General features: G+C 42.6%; 1 protein-coding gene across 4 annotated transcripts in view; it reads left to right on the top strand.

Moving 5' to 3' along the window:
- RALGAPA2 (Ral GTPase activating protein catalytic alpha subunit 2) overlaps window positions 1–24930 on the top strand; it is a 1327630-nt gene that overhangs the window by 791993 nt on the left and 510707 nt on the right. For all 4 annotated transcript variants that reach the window (XM_029593760.1, XM_029593759.1, XM_029593761.1 and 1 more), the window contains 2 exons: window positions 12974–13084; window positions 13463–13531. In XM_029593760.1, coding sequence (XP_029449620.1) covers window positions 12974–13084; window positions 13463–13531 — 180 coding nt within the window. The remainder of the gene's footprint in view (window positions 1–12973; window positions 13085–13462; window positions 13532–24930) is intronic.

Raw genomic sequence — 24930 nt, forward strand, 5'->3', positions numbered from 1 at the left:
TGTTCCTGGTTGATCCCACTTCCCTGCGTCGAAAGAGTCGATGCAATCGAAGCATCAAAAAACGCCGACACACTCGACGCACAGCGCATCTTCGCCACAACCGATCAGAGCGCATGGCGCACAAAAAACACTGCGTATTTGACGCACTCCACGTGTCCAACGCATGCTTCGACGATACCGACACAACCAGGCCAGGAACAACATCCACTGCTTCCCAAGAAGTCTCACAGGGACAAACACATGCGAAGAGCCCCCATCTACTTATTGTGGACCCTCTACCACACCAAAATGTCCACGTGAAAGTTCAGATGTGGATATTGAGCTCCTGTCTGACCTTGATTCCCAGTCTTCAAGGGATGCATCAATCAGTGGAGTCTCCTTTTCGGATTTGTCTTCAGCATCTCGCAGCAAAAGATTATTTCCTCAGCTGCAAATACCCCTTAAAAAAAGACACAGACCATCTCCGGTTGTCCTACCAAGTCCTCAGCTCAGAAGAACAACTCCACAAGATATCTTATTGGTGGCACTACCTGCAAGACCTTCCTCAATGCCGGCGCAATTATCTCCACAACCAGGAACCCTGGCATCCATAGCCATGATGAAAATTTCACAGGCATTAAGCTTGTTTTTTTAATATCTTGAGCATGCGAAGTCTGATCCACTGATGGAGTCTCCTTGCCACTCTCCTCCTTCATCACCTGCTCCTAGGCCTCCTGCTCCATCCGACCTTCCATCTCCAGCTCTCCCACGCAACCCAGATTCACAAATCACCTCATTCTCTCCAAATTCCTCCACGGGCATGACTTCTGACCCACCAGTAGGCTTGCCAGAGCTGTACTCACCACCAAAGACTTTTCATGTGCAAAATGTATCAAAAAGGTGGGAAATCTTCTGCAGGTGGAGACAGGGAAAATTCCTGATCCTACAGCCAAGATGATTGGAATTCTCAAGATATTCGAGATGCCACCAGAACCGACGGCCTTACCCCCCTCATTCGGTCCTAGATGGGGTCCTACACAAGATGTGGGAAACCCCTTTTTCCACCACAGCCGCATCTCGTAAGACAGACTTAAAATACAAAATGAGAAATTCTGCCATTTACAATTCCATTCAACTTCACCACAACTCCATCGTGGTTGAGTCTGCATTGGCAAAAGTGAAGTGCTCCAAGATCCATGCAAACGCACTCCCGGGACGGGATCACAAACGCATGGACGATTTTGGCCGAAGAGTGTACCATTCAGCAATGTTATCCACAAAAATACAACACCATCAGTTTTACATGACACAATATCTATGAGTGTCTCCAAAAATTTTGCCCCGATTGTCTGGCTGAGGATAACACCCTCCCACAAGCCTTCCTGGATATAGAGGAAGGTCTCTACCACTTACTTCGGTCGGTATATGAGGCATTCAAATCTTCTGCAAGATCTTCCTCAACTGCCGTAGTGGCCAGGCACCTTGCTTGGTTAAAGGTGAGTGTGATTCATGAGGATGTTCATGAAAAGTTGGCAGATATTCCTTGTATGGGGGTAACTTGTTTGGCGACAAGTTCTGAGAAACAATGTCCCATCTAAAGGAGCAGAGCATGGCAGTACTCTCACCTCCCCTCTGACATGCACACGGGTCCTCGAAGATTCTACCCATCCTATCTGAGGAGATCCTATCCAAGAGCATCCTCTAGACCATTCATACCTTATCGGACACAGCATTATGGTCAACCAAGACCTTCATCGCAACCACATCAGTCAAGGAGCAGGCCACGCTAACAGCAACAGCCAAAACAGGGCGTGGCGGCTCCGTAAAAGCAACTGCCTGCTTTTTGAGTTCCATAGAGCTACCCCCACCAACATTCATAGGAGGACATCTGTGCTACTTTTACAGCAACTGGGAGTCCATCACCTCGGATCGATGGGTACTCAACATAATCAAGGAGGGTTATTGCCTGAACTTCTTGACCCTTCCATCCCTACCCCACATATCTCCTCTTTGAAGTAATCTTCCCACTTATCATCCCTCAACACAGAAATTACGAATCTACAGATTCAGAGATCTGTTCAATCAGTCCCTCTTCAACAACAGAATCACAGATTATATTCCCAATATTTTCACATCCCAAAGAAGTCTGGTGGTCTCCGCCCCATCCTGGATTTACGAAACCTCAAACATACATATCCAGAAGGAAAGGTTCAAGATGACCTCTCAAGAATATCTTGCCTCTGTTACAGCCCAACGATTGTCTATGCTCTATCGACCTGAAGGATGCGGACTTCCATATACCCATGCACCCATCTTCGTGGCGCTACCTTTGTTTTCAAATTCAGAACATGCACTATCAATACAAGGTTCTACCATTTGGCCTGTCCTCAGCCCCAAGAGTATTCACGAAATGTTTAGCAGTGGTGGTGGCTCATCTCAGACAGCTATCGATCCAAATATTTCCTTATCTAGATGACTGTTTGCTAGTGGCATCGGATCAGAATACGTTACGAGCACACATGGTGCGCACGATCAACTCTCTCCAGACACTGGGATTTCTCATAAATTACGAGAAATCACACCTACAACCTACGCAGATTCTGCATTTCATAGGAGCTCTCATCAGTACAGTAGAGGAGAGAGCCTACCTTCCCCAGGACAGAATGCAAATGCTTTCCTGCGTAGTCCAGAAATTATGCAGCCAAAGTCAGGCATCGGCACGCCAAGTTCTTCAACTGTTGGATCATATGGGGTCAGCTGTCCATGTAGTTCCCCACAAAAGACTGCACATGTGCTGTTTACAATGGGACCTCAAAACTCAATGGTCACAGTTCCTGCAGCCCCTCAACTCCAGAGTTCAACTCACCAAACCAATGAAAGCAGACATTCAATGGTGGCTCTCTCCCTCCAACCTATCCTCAAGAGCTTCCTTCCAGTTGCCCCCTCATCAGCTAACGCTCACGACAAATGCCTCCAGAAAAGGTTGGGAAGCCCATTTCAACAATCTCAAAACTCAGGGATTTTGGTCTCCACAAGAATCCACGTACCAAATCAATCTCCTGGAATTACACGCAATCTGTAGGGCGCTTCAGACCTTCTCTTCTCAAGTCCGAGGAAAACGTCTCATGGTGTACACCGACAACCAAGTCGCCATGTTTTACATAAACAAAGAAGGAGGGTCCAGTTCATGGACACTATGTCGAGAAGCGCTTCGAATACTCCATTGGGTAAGTGCAGTCCAGGTATCCCTCCAGGCCACTTACCTACCGGGTCTGGACAACATCACGGCGGACTGCCTAACCATGGATTTCCACCCACACGAATGGACTTTAAATCAAGATGTGGCCCTCACCATCTTCCAAAAGTGGGGCTTTCCAACAATCAACCTCTTTGCCACAGAAAGCAACCGGCAAATACAGATCTTTTGCTCCATCTATCCCAGCAAACTTCAGTACGCCCAGGATGCCTTCCCCATTCCATGGACGATGGGCTTACTATATGCTAATATCAAGGACAACTCATAAATGCATTCAAGGCATAGCGGACATGATCCTCATAGCTCCAGCATGGCCGAGACAACCATGGTATGCGTATCTCATGCAACATTCCATACGCCCACCGATTCCACTAGAAAACCATCCACAACTGTTAACACAGGAAGGAGGCTTCCTCCTCCATCCAGTGCATCAATCCCTCCATCTGACGATATGGAGATTGAAAGGCAAATATTAAACCACCTCGACCTACCTTCGCAGGTAGAAGATCTCCATATTGCATCCAGGAAGCCTTCAACCAGACGTAACTATGCTGCCAAATGGCATCACTATGAGACGTGGTGTAAGCCACGGAACTTAGAGCCATTCTCCTCTATCGCCATCCAACTGCTGGAGTATCTTCACACTCTTTACCAAGCGCGTCTGACTGCCACATCAGTTTGGGCCTTCCCATTTCTAACCATCCTTTGATCTCCAGATTCATGAAGGGCATGCTTTACCTCCGACCGCTGGTGACAAAGCCATTTGTATCATGGGACCTCAACATTGTCTTGGAACAGCTAATGCTGCCCCCCTTTGAGCCCTTAGACACAAGCCACATTAAATACCTGACATGGAAAACAGTTTTCCTGGTGGCCATCACATCAGCTAGGAGAGTGAGTTACAAGCCCTAGTTCATTACTCTCCTTACTTAGAATTCTACCACTACAAAGTTACCCATCGTCCTCATCCCACTTTCCTTCCCAAGGTGGCCTCTGTTTTTCATCTCAATCAAACAATCACTCTGCCCATCTTCATTCCAAGGCCTCATCACAATGATCGAGAAAAACTTTTCCACTCGCTGGACTGTAAACGGGCTCTGGCTTACTGTAAACAAAGGACTCAATCTCCTACAAAACCTTCTTGTTACGGCTATGGCTGCAGTGCAACCGCCTCACCACCAGGGGTCCCTCTAGTGCTGGCTCTCCTGACAGGCCCAGTCCATCTCCCCTGTCCACTCTATGTTCTGGGCTGTCCCTTATAACCCTGCCTGACAGTTCCCTCGGTGCTTCGGCATCGAGCTCGCCTGGGCTCCCTGCTCTAGCCTTCCTTCCCTGCTTGCTGTGCGTTTGGTCCCAGGACCTTGCCTTGCGCGGCCTTCGGGCCTTATTCCTTGCCTTGCCTTGCGCGGCCTTCGGGCCTTATTCATTCCTTGCTTTGCCTTGCCTTGCCTTGCGCGGCCTACGGGCCTTCTGTGTGTGTGTGGCCTACGGGCCTTCTGACCTGCCTTGCCCTGCTTACTGTGTGTGGCCTACAGGCCTTCTGTGTGTGTGTGGCCTACGGGCCTTCTGACCTGCCTTGCCCTGCTTACGGTGTGTGGCCTACGGGCCTTCTGTGTGTGTGTGGCCTACGGGCCTTCTGACCTGCCTTGCCCTGCTTACTGTGTGTGGCCTACGGGCCTTCTGTGTGTGTGTGGCCTACGGGCCTTCTGACCTGCCTTGCCTTGCTTAGGGTGTGTGGCCTACGGGCCTTCTGTGTGTGTGTGGCCTACGGGCCTTCTGACCTGCCTTGCCTTGCTTACGGTGTGTGGCCTACGGGCCTTCTGTGTGTGTGTGGCCTACGGGCCTTCTGACCTGCCTTGCCCTGCTTACTGTGTGTGGCCTACGGGCCTTCTGTGTGTGTGTGGCCTACGGGCCTTCTGACCTGCCTTGCTCTGACCCAGCCTGAACCCAGACACTGCTATCTGCCGCCTGCCCTGACCCAGCCTGGACCCAGACACAGCTATTGCCGCCTGCCCTGACCCAGCCTGGACCCAGACACTGCTACTTGCCGCCTGCCCTGACCCAGCCTGGACCCAGACACTGCTACTTGCCGCCTGCCCTGACCCAGCCTGGACCCAGACACTGTTTCTAGCCATTCCTGTCTCTCTCCACCTGGAGCCACCCTTCTGGGTGGTGTTCATGACTCCTGACCAGAGCCCATTCGTAACACTTCTCAGCTCTTTCTTTCATTTAATCCAAATGATCCTGGTCAACCCGCTCTAAGAGAATCATAGTCAGTTGGTTATCACAATATATTCAGTTTTCTTACAATAAACGATCAATCAAACTTCACAAAAAGCCTCAGGCGCACCAAATACGTGCCACTGCAGCATCAGTTGCCCACTTGAACAAGGTTCCATTACTAGACATCTGCAAAGCGGCAACTTGGTCCTCCATCCACACCTTCACGTCACACTATTGTTTACAACAGCAGGCGACCTCAGATGCAGCACTGGGCACAGCGGTCTTGTCGACTCTTCAAGACCGATAAGACTGTCTACTACTCTAGGGGTCGGTGTCCTGACCTTCAAGAACAGATTATATGGACACAACCCAGGAGCTTGGGACTCCCAGACAGCATGGCTAATTCAGCCCTGCTAGCATCCGGAAAAGCAAGTTTGCTTACCGTAAACGGTGTTTCCGTAGATAGCAAGATGAATTAGCCATGCGATCCCTCCCTCCTCCCTAGACAGTCCCACGAAGGACACTTAATTATTACCTCTCGCTTGGCTAAAAAAAGACTGAGGGGAATCACACGGGAAGACGACCACGCAGCCACACAGAGTCAAAGTTCTGTGACTCACTGAGGAAAACTCTGCCTACTCCCGGTCATGTGCTCACTCCCAGACAGCATGGCTTATTTATCCTGCTAGCTATGGAAACACCATTTACAGTAAGCAAATTTGCTTTTCCATATTGAAGTACAAAACATTTTCTGTTAAAAATCTGACCTAATTGGACCATGCCATGATTCACAATTCTTTTGATTTTGTAAGAATGTTAATTGTACTAAATGTACAAAAGCATTGATATAAAATTTAAAGTACACATCTTATGCTTAGGGACAACCTATCTTTTGTGTCATTTGTAATATTTCAAAAGTACATATGCAAAGTAGTTAAAATAGTGTATTAAAAAAAAGCAGTACTTCAAGTCACGGAAACACAAAAGGTGTCGGCAGAAAAGGACTATTTGGTCCACCTTGCTTGCCCATTTGCACCTGTCTGCTTTTCTGTCACAGGTCTTGCTTGATCTATTTTGTCCTCCCTCCTCCTGCCACTAAGGTTCCTGTTTGTCTATCTTATACATGCTTGAATTTATAAGAAAAGAGGTGCTGTTGGGAGTGAATAACAGGAATTAGATCTACTTTATGGGATCTTCTGGGTATTTGTGACCTGGATTGGCCATTGTTTGATATAGGATGCTGGGCTTGTTGGACCGTGTTCTGACCCAGCATGGCAAGTCTTATGTTATGTCCTTATTTTTATATGTTAAGAATATACAGTATGATTTTGTTGGTAGCAATATTATATGGAATGGAATTGTAATTGAGGATGATGAATTGATAAATGGATTTTTGTATATTACTTTGAGTTTTCTGAAGAAGAGGTGATACAAAAATGTAAATACATAAAATAAATTCTGCCTTTATTTTAGCTTCCATAAGCTCTGCTGGAAGTCTGTTCTAGGTATCCTTTACTCAATGAAAAATGATAAACTGGGTGCTGTGCCACAGTCCTCTTCAGTGTTATGTTAGGGATGGGTAAGTAGGGAAAGATTGCCTTTTTGCAGATGATATGAAAAATTACTACAAAATAAAACTGATTTTAGAATTTTGTAAAATTGTCATAGGTATGACAATTCTGTGTTAATCTAAAATAAATGCAAAATCATCATTTGGGATACAGAAATTTGAAGGCAAAATGCCTTTTTTAAGGGGAGAATCTAGCAGTCACCAGACAAGAAAGAGACATGGGGGGATCATCATCTCTGTTGATCTCAAGTTAGCCAGTTGGTATGCAAAGCAGATGGAAAGGTTAATAGAAGTTCACTAGTAGGAAGAGGAAACAGAAACATGATACAAAAAAAGACCATTATGGCTCATCTAGTCTGCTCATCTGCACAATTAATTTAGCATTGTAATTCCTATCACTTGCTTAGAGATCCCCCTGTATTTATCCCATGCTTTCTTGAATTCAAACACTGTTTTTGTCTCTACCACTCCTACTGTTTTTCTCTTTGCCACCTTTGGTGAGCAGTGGCATGTGACGACATTCAAAGTAGGGGATTCAGTAAATGCACACCATCACCCCTCCTTGTTCCCATCTTCCTAGCATAATCACTATGTCTTTTTTTCCCCCCTTCCATCTCCCTCAAATCAATCCCCCTTCCATAATTACCTTTTCCCTCTCTCCTCCTACCACCCTAACATAATCAGCTTCCTCTCTTCTCACACCTCCCTGGCATAATTACCTTCCCTCTCCCCCAACTACCCCTGACATAATCACTTTCCCTCCCTTCTCTCTCATCTCGCCATAATCACCTTCCTTTCCCTATCTGCCACTACCCCTGATGTAATCACCTTCCCCACCCTTCCCTTTCCTCTTTTCCCCATCCTTCTTACATAATCACCTTCTTCTGTCTATCTCCCTCCATCATATCTGACACAATCACCTTCCCTCTCCTTCACTTCCCTTGCCTCTCCATCCTCTTGACATAATCACATCCTCTGACATAAACACCATTCCTCTCCCCTCCCAATACCCCTGGTATAACCACCTTTGCTTCTTTTCCTCACCGTCCAAACCCTGTCAGCTCCTTCCTTTTCCTCTCCTCGCAGGGTCTCCTGGCATAATCACCTTCTGCTCCCTGCTCCCCCCTCCTATCCCCTAGTATAATTACCGTCTCTTCCTCCCCCCTTCCTGGCATATTCATCCCTTCCTTCCCCCCTCCCCTCTTTATATAATTCCAATTCCCAATGATCCCTTATTGGTTTTTCCCCCCTCTACCACAACATCAAGTCTCTTACTAGTTTCTTCCCGCTCACCTTTTATAGCTGCCCCACTTCATAACAAAATCAGCATGGGGCCATAGCTAGCATGTGTTCTCTGACAGGTGTCTCAGTTCCCCTCTCTTTCAATTGTTTTCCTTGGTTACAGAAGGCCTATGCTGGAGGAGGAGGCGGGCAGCTGCTGGAACACGCACATTGAGCCTTGTCCCATGCTGCATTTCTTTTCTATTTAATTATGCTGTTCCACACCAAATCTATGTATTTATTTATTTTACTTGTGGCAGCATTTGACCAGAAAATAACAATAGGACTGAGAATTCACAGAATGCCATGATTGCACACCATGGTTGGTGAGATTCCACCATCATCTTTAGTTCTGGAGACCAAAAAGACATTGACAAGATAGAAGTAATTTGATGGAGGGCCACCAAAATGGTGCATGATCTACAATATAAGCCATACCCAGAAACTGAAAGAGCTAAAGATGTATTTTACAAGAAGAAGGAGAAAGGGGAAATAAAAAGCATGCAAATATCTATCAGGTTTCAATAAAGTGCCAGAAAATAGCATTTTCCATAGGTTGAAAAGCTCAAATATAAGGGGTCATCAACTGAAGATGAAGGGAAGGAAATCAAAAAGGAAAATGAGAAAATACTTTTCACTGAGAGAGTGGTAGGCACCTAGAAGAGTCTTTCAGCAGAAGTTAGGGGAGTTAACAGTGGCAGAATTCAAGCTCTCATGAGATAGAGGAGGGAGGAGACCACAGATAAAATAAGAACTGTAACATCACATTAGGAAGGCATAAATGGACAGACTGGATACAAAGAAAATGGCAAATTCAGTATATAAATGACCTTAAAAGAATGAATGTTCCATTTCCATGGCCTAAATTCTCTTTCCCCAATCTTTTTATTAAAACTAGCATTGCTTGCAACACTTCTGTAGTGCCTCTCTCAACTTTTTATGGTAAAATATTGAAAACAGATTGCAACTTCTTAGCAATCACAAATTAAAAGCTAACAATAGATTTAACAGATTTAATATATTTTAGCTGTGATGGGACAATGAAGCTTAAGCCAAAAAAAAAACAAAAAAACTATCAAGGACAATAAGGAAGCCTTTTGGTAGTTATAGGCATGTGATTTGGAAGTGGGGATTTTGAGGATGATTATAGTTACCCTTTTTTTCCGTTTTATATTTACAAATCTTTGTTTTAGTAAATACATCAGAGCTATTTGTGTAGCGTAATGTCCTTTTCAGTTGGCTATTTCTTAATTTGTAGTAGAATCCTTTCCTCAAATTTTGTTAGTGGTTAAATTAGTGTTACATAAAGGTATTCTGTTTTGTGGAAAGAGTTCAGTACCATGGACAGGGATATGTTCAGAGCTGTTCTCTCTGTTGCAGAGGGTGAAATGTTATTTGTATTATTCTGAAACAGGAAATACTTACTGTCTCTACTGTTAACTTGCCAAGATCAATAGGCAAAACACAAATGGCCTTGGTATTATGCTACAGCATTATCCTTGGCTTTCCAAAATTGCACCGATTTAATTACAGACTAAGACAAATGTGGTTGTTAAGCAGTCAGAGATGCAACCAGGAAACTGCTCTACGTGACCTACTTTTGTGAATGAGCCGCTTATTATTGCTGAGTTTACTAGTTTTGCTGGTATTTTGTGTTTAGCAAAAATCTGCCATACTGTCTTTTTAAGGGAAAATTAGATTTTTATCGTTTGATCAATCTGTACTAAATTATTAGTGAAGGATTAGAGAAATCGCAGTGTAGAAAAGGAATAATATTTTTACATGTTTATCCCTTGATGGCTCTCAGTCAATCTTGGATTTATTTTTTTTTTATAGTCAGAAAAAAAAAAAAGAGGTAATGCAATGTTAGCAGGTGTAAGTAACACTATTTTAGATATATCTAGGCATAGTCAATTACTTTTTGTTATGATTGCCTCAGCAGAATTGTAGCCTACTTGCAGGCTTATTTTCTTGGGATATGTACCATTCAATAATTAGTGTAAACTTGTGTGGTTGAATATTATATAGCATACCACTCCACATAAAAGCAAGGTATTTTTATTATCAGATGCATTAGAAAACACATCTTCAAGTGTTTTTTTAATTTGCACAAAGACTTTCAGGAATGTTGACCATGTCTTTAATTAGTTCATGTATTCATATGTATTTAAGCACAAAGGATCCCTATGATAGTGGTAAAACACTGGGGTAATTTTCATGAGAGCCGATGTAATAAGAGGTGCTAAAGTTTGAGCCTACACTTTTCTGGCATGTAAAAGGGATTTTAACCCTGAAAAAATACACGCTAAACAAAGAGTAAAAATCAATCCTAAGATTAGCACAGGTGCATGCAAATCCCATGTAAATATGCAGGCCCATGCCAAAATGCCCGGAGCCTGCGAGTGAATTGGGGCCGGGCCATGAGTGTGGTCGCACAGCCTTTGCCTTTTTTCCAATGTCATCGGGGCTGGCCAGCTACCAGACGGGGGCACCGGCCTAGGGCTGGCTTCTTTCGGGTGGGCTTCCACCAGCAAGTCATCGGGAGTGGCCGGCCAATTGGGGAGCTGTTGAGCAGGCTGGAGCTGCCTCACGAAGATGGGTCAGCTGCGGGGCTGGAGAGAAGGCCCTGGCTCCTGAAAGGGTGGGTACCATGCCCGGTACATTTGGGCCCCCCTTACTGGAAAATACGGCAGGAGGTCTGTCCTTGGATGCATGCTGCCTTGATGGTATGTGGTGGGTGGATATGTGGACATAGACCCGGATTCTTCCGAGCTATTAAGGTATTGGCCCGGGTACCGGTTTTTTATATAAGCTGCGGCCTGTTTATTTCCAATTTGAATGTTGTCATGCATACTTATTTCGGGGATGGGGGTAAAGTCTCTAGCTGCCCAGCCAGGCACACATCCTGGTCGTGGCTCCCAGCATCAAAGAAGGCATTAGCTATTCCTCAGCATTGCAGGGAGGTACATTAAAGAACAGACAGCTTAAAGTACATTTTTGTAATGCTAGAAATTTAACTTCTGGGTCAGAGCATGAGTAAAATTTAACTTAAGTTTGTGGATGTCATATTATACTATTAATGTGTCCAGTGTGATAGTGTATAGCTGCATCTAACATACTGGGCACAGCAATACAATAATTGTACAATACATATAACTTTACTCCACCTTGGACCCAGGAGTTTAATTTCTGGTGCTCTAGGAATGGTACCTACAGTTGAACAGTACACTGGCACCATGCATCCAATTTTGGCATACTCTTTAATTGTAGATGCCCACCCCAGGGAGCTTACACTTTGTTCGACTAGCTATAAGTATCCATTCCGAAGAGCAAATTCTTACATCTAAGGCCCTTTTGGCAGAGAATAGCAAGTAAAGTCAAAGCATACATTCTCTGGATTGGGCAATTTCAGCCAGCTTAACAAAGCATAAACTCTATGGGGGAGGGAGCATCTAAAGCTGAACAGGATACCAGTCATATGCACATAGTCAAAGTGCATACTGTTCAGCTGAAGGTGCCTACCCAAGAGAGCTTATGCTTTGATTTTACTTGTCATGTCTTACCAAAATGGCATTGCATGTGAGATTGGTACTATACATCCCAACTAGTGGGCACATTCTCTCATTCAAGGCCATTTTGTTAAGGAATGGCAAATAAAATAAAAGAATCAGCTGTTTGGGGAATCATCTACAGCTAAATGAACAAAGCGTAAGCTGACTGAGTGAACACCAACAGCTGAACAGTACACTCTTTAGCACTACATGTGCGTGTGCTGTCCAGCTGTTCAGGAAAAATAAAAAAAAATCCTGTGACTGGTGCCAGCCTTGGAGCTTACGATGGAAATTTAACTCCTGGGTTTGAGGTGGTGTAAACTTACATTTCTGGTGGCAAATGTTGTTCCCAGTATCGTATTCTACCTCAGACCCAGGAGGATTTACCTTTCCAATCTAAGCTGTCTTAGGCAGGGTATCTACAGTGGAACAGTAATTCAAATTTGGATGCCCAAAACCAAATGTATTCCATTCAACTGAAGGTGCCTTCCCAAGGGAAATCATGTTTTATTCAGTTACAGGCACAAGTCCCAGAGAGCTTATACCTTCTTTGGTCTGAGGTGTGGACTAAACTCACATTTCTGGTGCCCAAAGTTATTCTACTGCTGCGTTCAGTCTGGTAGAAAAACACTACTACATGGACACTAGAAATGTGAGTTAACTTACACTCTTTATCTCAGGTCTGCTGGGTAGACAGGATGGTCTATTTGTGTCTTTTTCTGCCATTATTTGTTACTAAATTATAGCAGTATCTGTTGTATGCAAGCAAATCAGATATTGTACTTTTCATCTAAGTCTGTGAACATAGCTGCACTTTTACCCCCCCCCCACCCAATTAAAGTATTATTTACATGAGTTAAGGTAGTGTTGGCATTGTCTGACACTGTGCCAGCTTAAATAAATCATTTCACTAATTTTATATCCTTAAATTTATCCATTCCTATCCCAAGAGGGTGATTCATACAGAAATGTTAATGAAGAAAGAAAAAAATGTGTTGGAATGTAATTTTCCTGCAAAAAAAAATCAGTTCAAACAATTAAGAAAAGTTTTGTATATTAAAAATAGTCTAAAATGGCTTTTTTAAATTTCTAACTAAAATATTTTTCTTTCAGTTTTCAAATAAAGTAGTTGCTTATGTAGCCTGCGATATCCTTCAGCTGCTGGTTTCCTACTGGAAAGAACTACAAAACTATGAATCACCATTGTCCAGGAAAATTACTGAAGTATGTCTATATTTTGAAATAAATGTGTCAGTAAACCTTTGTCTACTTATTAAGAACCTGTCTGCCATAGTCTGAATAGCCATTTGAAGCTATTTTGTATTTTTCACTATGCATGAGCATTATGTGAAAATTGTATACATACAGAAACCCTCATCTGATCTTATTTTCCTTGCAAGTAAATATGAGGTTAGAGCGATGCTGTATGTCAGTGTGCCAGACATTCTTGTAAACTTATAGCTTATTTCTCTAAACTAAATTAATACAGACATAAAAATACTGAACATCTGGCACTGGTCTAATAAGTTATTTTAAGTTAGTTTCATTTGCACTATATCTAATTTTACTTAACATTTCTAAATTAATTTTCTTTCTATGCAGATCCTGGTGGCTACTATTGCATTCCTTTTACCTAGTGCTGAATATTCCTCTGTAGAGACTGATAAAAAGGTACTGCAATGTGTGTATTGATGTTTCATTCTTACTAAACTGAGAAAACATAACAGCTAAAGTAGGTCAGTCTATGATTTTAGAAATGAACTGTACCACTTGTGATTAATAAAATTAGTCTAAAAAGGTAAAATGAAGAAATTTACATTAGACTCTTACTATTCCAGTGGATTACAAAGCTTTAAACACTATAAATTATTGATTTAATAAAACAGCAAGAATTAGAAAAAGGAATAGCTAGTAAGGCAAAACTGAATCCCCAAAAGGTTTTTCAGATTCATTAAGAAGGTAATTTTCAAAGCCATTTCCTCAGGTAAAATGGGATTTTAGATAATTGCCCACCAAATATATTGGGAAAAATAGACATATAAGGCCTCTATGTATGTACGTTTACCCACAGTAAGGGGAGGTATTCCTGCGTTGGGGTTGGGCTCTGCTAGACCACATGTAAATGCTTAAATTTTCAAAAGTATGTACATAGTTTTAGTCATGAAATATGCTTGCACAAATGAGCAGGTGGGTAATTTTCTTAGGGTAATTTTCAGTGTGAATGCACACACATGCTTTCACTGAAAATTCATGCAAAATATTTTGGTAAAATATTGACAGTCCTAAAAGTGGACAAACTTCTAGAGTAATAATATCGCCATTGATTTCCAGCAGCCCTATCTCAAATGAACAAGAGATGGTAAAAAAAACAAAACACTAGGAGAGTAATTTTCAAAGCCATTCCCATGCATAAAAGAGTGCTTTATTCACAGACATAGGCGCCAACTCTTGAGCACTTCCAATATTGTCTCCTGTACTCTTGGAGATTGGGAGCTGAGAATTCCATGCTGCAGGTCTGCTGGGGAAGCATGGTGCTTCTCTCACCATGCTTCAACTCCTGCCTCCCCTGCAGCCCATTGGCTGGCTGAGAAATGTCTGACGAGTAGGCTGCAGGGAAGGGTGGAAAAGAAGTGCCTGAGACTCCTCTACTACAGATCCCGCCTCCCCTTGCAGCCTATTGGCAAGCTGTGGAATATCTAGCCAATGGACTGCAGTAGAGGGAAGGCACTGCATTTGTCTCCCAGTCAAGGCTCCCACTTCCCCACATAAAAGGGGAAAACTGCTACTTTTGGGGGAAATTTTAATATGCCGGCATGCAAAAATACTGCAGATACGTGGCAATGTGCATTTTCAAAACAGCCCAACCATGCATGTATCTGCCAGTATGCACAGAAGAGCCGCGGTTTTCAAAAGGGGCAGGGTGTGGGCGGGTGAGGGCTGCGCAAAACTTACTCCTGGTCTGTCGAGAGGGTAAGTTCCAAAACAAAACAAATTAGCTGATTTAGGGTAGGTTTAGGGGACTGAGAGGGAGATGGGAAAAGGACTGGGAGGGAGCTAGGCAAAGGTTCGTTTGTGTCACGTGCATGTATTTCAAAATCCCCCTCCTTGTGTGAGCAAATAGGCATGTGTGCGCCGATATAAATCAGGCATGCATGTGCATGCGGGTAGCCAATTTTATAACATGCGCGCATCGACTCATGCATGTTATAAAATCAGTGCATCTATGTGCGTGCATCGACAACCTAACACACATGGATGCCCGTGCAACCCTTTAAAAATTTACCTCTATATGCATATTGAAAATTCAACTTCATAGGTTTGAATTTTCAACAGGTTTTACGCATGTGAATGGGCTTTTGAAAATTGCTATGATATATGCTTCTTTGACATGAGTAATTCCTTTGAAAATTCACTTCATAGTATGGGCAGTATTTAAATAGTCATTTATCAATGGAAATAGCTTTTGAAAATTGCCTTCTATGGGGATAATTTTCAAAGGGATTTATATGTGTAAAACTGTTTTATGCACAAAAAGGACCTTTTATAAAATTGCCTGCTTGATTCATGCATGTATGTCATGTTTGCAGATAAGTTTAACCAGACTGTGAAGGCATTCATGGGGGCAGATTTGAGTAGAGGTTTGGAGTTACACACATAGTTTATATAATTTGGCAGGAGGTGTGTAACATTTTAGGAAAAATGTATGCATACCAAATACAAGATGTAACTTATGCAGGGTAGTTTTGGTGCGATCGTTTTTAAAGTGTGCTTTTGTATGTAAATCCATTAGAAAATTGGTGTTACACTTGTTTTTGCTGACTTCCTTATGCTGACAGTTTGAAAATTATCCTCCCTTTGGTTACAGTGAGGGGCGGTCCTACCAACTAATAATGTTCTTTGAAAAATTTCAGAATCTGTGGACCACTGAAAAGCTATAGATGCCATCTACCTACACCGTAGACAAACTAATAATACTGCAAAGCTAGTCAGATTGCTTAGCGACAGCAACTATGAAGGAGATGTGGGTTTAATTCTTGAGCCTGCCTTCTCCTTCTTCAGCTGGCTGTGGGATGAATACATTTTGTTTATTTCAGTACTTTTAGAGAGTTAGTTTCAAAGCCATTTCCACAGGTAAAACCCTGCTTTACCTATGTATATGGACTTTTACAAAATTGCCACCTGATATGCTGATAATCTTATGCATGTATGACCTTTATGCTTTTTGCTCGCAGTAAGCAGAGCTGGTCAGAGGAGTGGGTTTGGGGCGGTGTTTGAACTTGTGCATAGGGAGGATAGCTTTGAAACATGCACACGTATGCCCAAACTTTTACTATAATTTTTTTTAACAATTGCATTTCACATACGCACATATTTTGAAGCTGCCGTAATCTAATGCATGCTCAATGAAGGAAAGTGCTTCAGGTGTGCAGGGACCTCCCAAGCTGTTGCCATGAGAGGCTTCTAAGAAAACTAAAATGTCATGGGATAGGAGGCATTGTCCTTCTGTGGATTGCAAACTGGTTACAAGATAGGAAACAGAGAGTAAGATTAAATAGTTTTCTCAGTAGAAAAGGTAAACAGTGGAGTTCCTCAGGGATATGTACTTCGACTGGTGCTGTTTAATATATTTGTAAATGATCTGAAAAGGAGTACGACAACTGAGGTGATCAAATTTGCAGGTGAGTAGTTAATTCACAAGCCGATTATAATAAATTTCAGGAGGACCTTGCCAGACTGGAAGATTGGGCGTCCAAATGGCAGATGAAATTTTATGTAGATAAGTGCAAGGTGAAGCATATAGCGAAAAATAACCCATGCTGTAGTTATATGATGTTAGGTTCCATATTAGGAGTTACTACCTAGGAAAATGATCTAGGCATCAAGTTGGATAATACATTGAAATCATCAGCTCAGTGTGCCGCAGCAGTCAAAAAAGCAAACGGAATGTTAGGAATTATTAGAAAGGTCATGGTGAATAAAATAGAGAATGTCATAATGCCTTTATATCACTGCATGGTGATACCTCACCTTGAATACTATGTGCAATTCTTGTCGCCTAAAAAAAAGATATAGTTGTAATGGAAAAGGTACAGAGAAGGACTACCAAAATGTTAAAAGGCTTCTCTTTAAAGAAAGGCTAAAGAGGTTAGCTTGGAGAAGAGACTGTTGAGGGGGGGATATGATAAAGGTCTATAAAATCATGAGAGGAATAGAATGGGTAAATGTGAACTGGTTATTTACTCTTTCAGATAATAGAAGGCCTTGGGGGCACTCCATAAAGTTAGCAAGTAGCACATTTAAAACAAATTGGAGAAAATTATTTTTCACTCAATTCAGAATTAAGCTCCGGAATTCATTGCCAGAGGATGTGGTTAAGGCAGTCAGTACAGCTGGATTTAAAAAAGGTTTAAGTAAGTTCCTGGGAGAGAAGTCCATAAACTGCTATTAAACAGGTTGACTTAGTGAATAGCCACTGCTTATTACCAGCATCATGAGCATGGGATCTATTTAATATTTGTGTACTTGCCAGGTTCCTTGTAACCTGGAATGGCCACTGTTGGAAACAGGATGCAGGCTTGATGGACCATTGGTCTGACCCAGTAAGGCAACTTCTTATGTTTTTATGTTGCTGGAAGATAATTTTCAATGGTACAGGTCGAGAGGACTCGAGTGTATCCAGGGCAAACCACACAACTGAATTTTTAAAATTTGTACACCAGGCATTCCGGTCTTTGCAAGCACCAGGAGATATGTGGGACATAGCTCCACATGCAAGCACATCTGCTGTAGATCTTTACAAATCTCATAAAGAAAGGAGGACTGTTGCTGTATCGCTCCATGGCCTTTGACTGTACCTCTTATTTAAAGAATGAATGAGAATTTTTAAGAAGTTGCCATGGCTCCCTTGAAGAGTGAGAAATTTATTTTGGAGGAGTAGAGTATTTGTTAATAATAATAATACTTTAGTCATACCTTATATCAGACACATTCCTTTGTATCATATAACCACTCAGAAACTGATGTTGGCAGAATAAGGCCGCAGCTTTTATTTATACATCGTATCAAAACCTTCCTGGGTACCCGGGCCAGTAAGATGTGTCCATCGCTGCCCGCCGTAGGGACCAAGCAAGGCAGCATTAATCCATGGCTCCCCACCTTGTCTTCGAGCAAAGGGGGGCCCCGCCTCTCGGCCTTCCACACCGTCACCTTTTGCGCTTCCCCCAGCGCTAATCGACTACCCAGCTGTCTTGTGATGCCGCCGGCACCACTTGCCATATGCCCAAACCGGCCCGGGTCACCGCCCTCCCTCCAAGCTGTGACAATGTTCCCAAACATTACACAATGGTTAAATAATTTACTAAACATAGGTTTTCTACCTGCGACCTACATAAACATGTTAAACAACGTTGTGCCTGTTAATATTATCAACCTAACAATCTGACTGATCCTGAATTTCCCTTATCTTCCAATTGCAGGGTGGGTGGGTGGGTTTTCGTCGGAAGGGATCTAAAAAGAGTCGCCTCTCGGGCGTCGCAGTCCTTTAAGGGGCCTGCGACGTCATCTTTGCACGCTGGCGTCGGCCCCCCCCCCCCCGCCAGCTTCACGGCCCTGGGCGGGTCTATGACGCGGGTGCATTCCCATTTGCCGCAGAATGAGAGACCGGGGGGAGCCCGCACCCGCGAGGGAGTGCGTGCTGGCGCCTCCCTTCCCCCCCGTCGCCTTCCATCTCGAGGGGGTCGACGCCGCAGTTAAGGGTGGCACTGTGTAAGGTCAGTCCCACCTATATAAGAGAGGGACTTGGCATGGAATATGTAGGTGGTGTGTGTGTGTGTGTGTATGAAAGAGGGGATAGGTTGCCTAGAGAGGAGGTATTTCAGAGAGAGGATTGGTCATGGCAGAGGGGAATGGTGTAAGAAAGGGGATCTGCACCAGTATGCACAGTGTTAGGTAATGGATCTGACAGTGGAAGAAGAGCTTGTGAGAGAGGAGATCATCTCTTCTTTTTCTTTCCTTTCCCTCCCTCTTCTGTGATCCTGTAACTCCTCTTCTCCCTCCTTGATACCCACCCCTCCCCCTTCATATCCCTTTTTGATTCACCTTCAATTTTCCTGCTTCGTTCAGCCTGCTCCTCCCCCCAAGCCGATCCAGGATCTCCCCCCTCCCCCTTCATATTTTGGATTCTCTGTAGACAAGCAGGACAAGGTTCATCTATAAGACTGGGTAATATTATTGATGGAACTGAAATAGAAAAATGCTCTCTCAAAAGTTTAGAACTACCTAGAGTTTTCTGAGCAGCCACTGCCTGCGAGTCTTATTTTTTTCTTCTGCTAACTCAAAATGATTTTTTTCTATATCTCTCTTTTAAGCAGCTCATTAATATTTATCTTTTGTTTTACTAGTCAGTATTTTCTTTTTTTTAATCTTTTTTATGAGTCTCCAAACATAAAGAAAGGACAATTATTTTCTTTTAAAATTGTTTGACTCTGCTTCTCAGTATTCACTGTGACAAACTGCAAACTGGGCAAAAGATGCCTCTGTTGTTCCTATAAGAGGATGTTGGATCAACATAACAGATGCTTTTGTTATTTTATTTTTTTTAACTTTTTATTTTTTCATTTCATAGCTAATATACAAGTACATACTTGCAAAGAAAAATCAGTCAACCAAACAATAAATGTATAAATATTACAAAAGAACAAGAAATAACAAGTCAGTTGCTTATAGAGCCCATCATATACATGAAGAAGGCTTGTAAATATAGGAAGAGAAGAAAAAAGGAAAACAAGCAATCTCTTCTAAGAGGACAAATACTTCCATAATAGTCAAAGCCAGTGAATGTCCCCACCCAACACATCAAGAAGCAGAAGACCCATCACTACTAGGAAGTCTAGAATCAATAAAAATGAAACTGAGAAGGCTCAAAGAAAATTAACTCTGTAGACAATATATTTAAGCATTTACAAAGAAATCATAGAAAAAATTGAACCTCCAAAGCCACATCCTCATGGCATGTAGCCAGAATTTTTTCTCTTTGCTCTTGTGTTTAGGGTTGCCAACTGGCTCCAAATTTTCAGGGCAGGTTGATCCAGTCCTGGTTTTACTCCCCTGATGTAGGTACTTATAGCCTTGCTTTTTGTAGGGAATGCAATAAGGAAACCAGAATAAGTACCTGCATGCAATGAAGTAAAACCAGAACTGGATCAACCTGTCCTGAAAATCTGGAGCCAGTTGGCAACCCTACTTGTGCTGCTCTACAAAAATTAGAGAAAATTCAAACATTGAAACCCATAAACAAATTATGGGATGCTCTTGGTATCTTGACCCATCTCAAGATGTACCTATTTGTGCAGCCAGTGCTCATATATCTCCAATGGCCAGAAGATCGAGCAGCTATACTTTGAGAGACTTTCTAGAGTCTCCTCAAGAATCCACCTGAAAAGGGTCAAGGGGTTGATGCCTTAGACCAAAGAAAGTCTTCGTGTGATTGGTGCCATGAGTCTAAAATATCTCAGCAGGAGTGCCATTCCTTCTCCAATAAAGAGGGTGGTAAGTCTAGATCCTTGGTGCCAAAACAGGTGACAAATAGGCACAAAGACTGTTTACTTCAGCAAAATTCTTCCTTGGCGTGGTGGTTGTTGGTGACTTTTACAAATGCAGACACTAATTCTTTGTTGGTGCAGAAGATGTATCAGTACAGGGAGACACACATTTCAGTGCCAACCCACCATAAAAGCAGATTGGGTCCTTTGCTATGAAACAAAAATCTCCGATACCAATGCCTATTCTAGTACCTGAATCAGACAATTTTTCTACTGTTGCTCTGTCTTACAAAAACCCTTCATGAGGAAGATGGGGTTAGACTTTGTGAATTATCAGAAAAATAATTTTTTATCATCTCTACCAAGAATCTTTGGCACTTGAGATAAAAAGTCAGTTTTAATCCCCTGCTATCTTGGTAGAAAAGAAGAAATCAAGCTCTATTGCAATCTAAAGGGCCATTTACTAAGCTGCAATATTTTCCCAGGCAGTAAAATACAATGGGGTAAAAGTGCCAAACGCCATATGATTTTGCGGCCCCTTCACTCAGGGTGGCCATCTTGTGAAAGGCATATCAGCCTGATTGAACCCCCCCCCTTAGGAGTCACTCTCTCCCCTCTGCTGCCTCTAGAGGCAGCCATACTGTTAAAAACCACAAAAAAATAAATGTTAATTTGTACAGCAAATGCCCCTATCCAATCCCTCCTGGCTCCATCCTTCCGAAGGCATATCTTTAAGATCTGGTGGTCTAGTGGAGCTCAGTGTGCACCCTAGTTTCTGGGCTTGGTACTGTTTCAATTCAAAATGGTGCCAGCCAGCCTTGATACAAGTTATGCCCCATCACTTCATATGGGGGAAGGGTCGATCGAGCCAATATGGCCTTTTAAGAAACTACCTGGAAGCATTGGGATACCAGTTAGTGTGATTGTAGAGGATGGAGGAGATTGATTGTACAGATATGACACTTTAAAAAAAATTGCCTGCGAGCATTGAGATGCATGTTAGCGTTCCAGTGTTCCTAGGGAAAGTTAGCGACAACTCCTGAGTTGTTGCTAACTTCATCAAAATAACGTGGCTTGCATTTTTCAGGCAAGCTATGTTATTTTATTTCCATAACATTTATTAGTAATGAGCTGCTTTCCATATATTTGCATAACATTTACATGCAAACAGCTCATTACCATTTTTGCAATATATAAGGGTAAAATAATGCATGGTATTGAAAATAGCATGCATGATTTCTGCATTAAGGCATTTACTGCATGGTAAACACCCAATGCTTCTTGTAAATATACCCCTAAGTGTCTTGGCTCATCTTCCTCAAAAGAGGGAATACCACCAAAGATCCACCTTTAGGATTATCTGAAGAAGAATCCACTGGCCTTCCTTTGGATCCATCTTCAAACCTTCCTGGGAGTATGTCTCCTCCAGATGATACTGCCTATACTGCAATTGTCCAGAAGATGGCCAAAGAAATTCCATTTTCTTTGCAGCAGGAAGTAGATTTTAAAGAATATATATTTGGCATGTTGAAATTTATTGAAGCTCCAAAACAACTAGTGTCCTTCCCAGTCCATAGACTGCTGCAGGATCTTCAAACAAAATGTGGTAGACGCCCCTATCAAAACTGACAATATCAAGAACCTGGTTATCAAATATACTGTATAGCCTTGTTTGGGCTATGAATAGATACACCTTCTCCATGAATCATTCTACCGTATTCTCTAGCACCCTTCCTAATATAGATGCTAAATTGCTGAATTGTATGGCAAAGGTAGCTTTCCAATCATCCATGCTAAATTGTAGATTAGCTGCAGTATATGCATTCATGCTTACAAAAATTGTGGAATGTTACAACATACCTTCCATTAGATTTCAAGAATTATATTGTCCCAATTGTCTGGTGAATGTGGCTAAGTATCTCATTAGGTGGACTTATGACATCCAAGACACATGCAGTAGCTATTGATTACTGGAGATTTATCTGGCTTCAAGCTTCAGGACTCTATGTGGATATGCATGAAAAGCTAGCTGATATCCTATGCACAGATGACTGTCTTTTCCAAGAAAAGGTACTTTGTCAGTGACAGCATCCAAGCATCGGTCTTCATCCAGACAGTCTCAACCTCCTTAGTACAGAAGACAGTATACTCAAGAAGGAGATCTTATCCTTATCAATGACACCATCCTCAGCAGCAGTATCAAGCAAGGCATAAGATAGAAGAAAAGGCACAATCCAAATCTCTGCAACAAATGTAGATTAAATCAAGCCCAAATTCTTAAGTATGCTATACAAAAAAAAAGTGTAACGTTTTTGACTTCAGCAACCTTCCAGTAGGGAGAAGGCTTCAGCATTTCAATCCTGTATGATAACAATCGGCTGTTTAGTGTTAATGTTCATTCAGCAGGGTTACAAATGACATTTTAAATTAATTTTCCTAGACTATACTCCAAGAAAACGCACTCTCAAGATGGAGCAATTTAACCTTCTGCATATAGAGCTGTCAGTCCTCTTCTTAGCCAATTTAAGAGAAAAACACAAAATTCTGCTTCAAATACTTTTTAATTCTGAAAAAGACAGGTGGCTTTCAACCTATCTTGGACCACAGAAGTCATGATATATATCTAACTCTGTGATGCATTATGCTAGATAGTGCCCTGTAGCCAACAAAATATGCCCCCTGATGGCTAAAGTAATTAACCCAGCCCTTAACAACAAAAAAACATGGTTCACGCCAGAATTACAGAAACTAAAACAAGAACTTAGGCACAAAGAACATAAATGGCGTAAAGACCCTTGCCCCAACTCGCTGACCGCTTACAAATCCTCCCTGCACAGTTACAGGACTTCCATACTCCGAGCTAAAAGAGATTTCTAAGCCCTTGGCTGAAATTATAAACTGCTCACTGTCGCAAGGAATAGACCCGACGCACTGAAACTCGCCACCCTTAAACCTCTACTGAAGAAACCTAACCTAGACCCTGGAGATCTCTCCAACTTCCTTCCCATCTCCAATCTGCCTTTTATTGCCAAACTCGTGGAGAGACTAGTCAACACCCAACTCTCCGACTACCTAGACAAACACAAAATTCTCTGCCCTGCTCAGTTTGGTTTCCGTAAATCTCTAAACACAGAATCCCTCCTAATCTCTCTCACAGACTCCCTCCTCATAGGTTTAGACAAGGACATTCATACTTACTGGTACTACTTGACATCTCTTCCGCATTCGATACAGTGAATTACTCCATCCTACTAAACCACCTCATAGACATAGGTATATCAGGAACAGTCCTCAGATGGTTTGAGTCCTTCCTCAGTAACAGATACTATAAGGTCAGAATAAGTAACAAAGAATCCCCCCGCATCAACTCAACACTTGGAATACCACAAAGCTCTTCCCTCTAATATCCCTCTAATATCTACCTCCTGCCCCTATGCCAGCTGCTCGCAAATCTAAAACTAAAGCACTTCATATATGCCGATGACGTGCAGATTCTGATTCCCATAATAGAATCCCTCCCCAAAACCCTCAAGTTCTGGGACAGCTGCCTTCACTCTATCAACCTCCTCTTCAATAGCCTCAACCTGGTCCTCAACACAGCCAAGACTGAACTCTTCATTTCCCCAGACCACAATAACCTTTCTCACCCGACCCCCTCAACCACCTTAGCAACCCAAGCAAGAGATCTTGGCGTGATTCTGGACAACCGTCTGAATTTAAAGAAATTCATTAACAACACAACCAAAGACTTCTTCCACAAATTATATATTCTAAAAAGACTTCGACCACTCCTCTACTTCTATGACTTTCAGACGGTCCTCCAAGCTACCCTCTTCTCTAAAATAGACTACTGCAACTCCCTCCTGCTTGGACTCCCCACTTCTACCACAAAACCCCTTCAGATGATTCAGAATGCTGCCACCAGAATACTGACCAACTCCAGCCGAGGAGAACACATCACACCCATCCTCAGGAATCCACTTTAGTGTGGATAAGTGCAAGGTGATGCATATAGGGAAAAATAACCCATGCTATAATTACACAATGTTGGGTTCCATATTAGGTGCTGTAACCCAAGAAAGAGATCTAGGCGTCATAGTGGATAACACATTGAAATCATCGGTTCAGTGTGCTGCGGCAGTCAAAAAAGCAAACAGAATGTTGGGAATTATTAGAAAGGGAATGGTGAATAAAACGGAAAATGTCATAATGCCTCTGTATCACTCCATGGTGAGACCGCACCTTGAATACTGTGTACAATTCTGGTCGCCGCATCTCAAAAAAGATATAATTGCGATGGAGAAGGTACGGAAAAGGGCTACCAAAATGATAAAGGGAATGGAACAGCTCTCCTATGAGGAAAGACTAAAGAGGTTAGGACTTTTCAGCTTGGAGAAGAGACGGCTGAGGGGGGGTATGATAGAGATGTTTAAAATCATGAGAGGTCTAGAACGGGTAGATGTGAATCGGTTATTTACTCTTTCGGATAGTAGAAAGACTAGGGGGCACTCCATGAAGTTAGCATGGAGC

Source organism: Rhinatrema bivittatum, chromosome 3 (genome assembly GCF_901001135.1).
Source record: "Rhinatrema bivittatum chromosome 3, aRhiBiv1.1, whole genome shotgun sequence".
Taxonomy (NCBI): Eukaryota; Metazoa; Chordata; class Amphibia; order Gymnophiona; family Rhinatrematidae; genus Rhinatrema; species Rhinatrema bivittatum.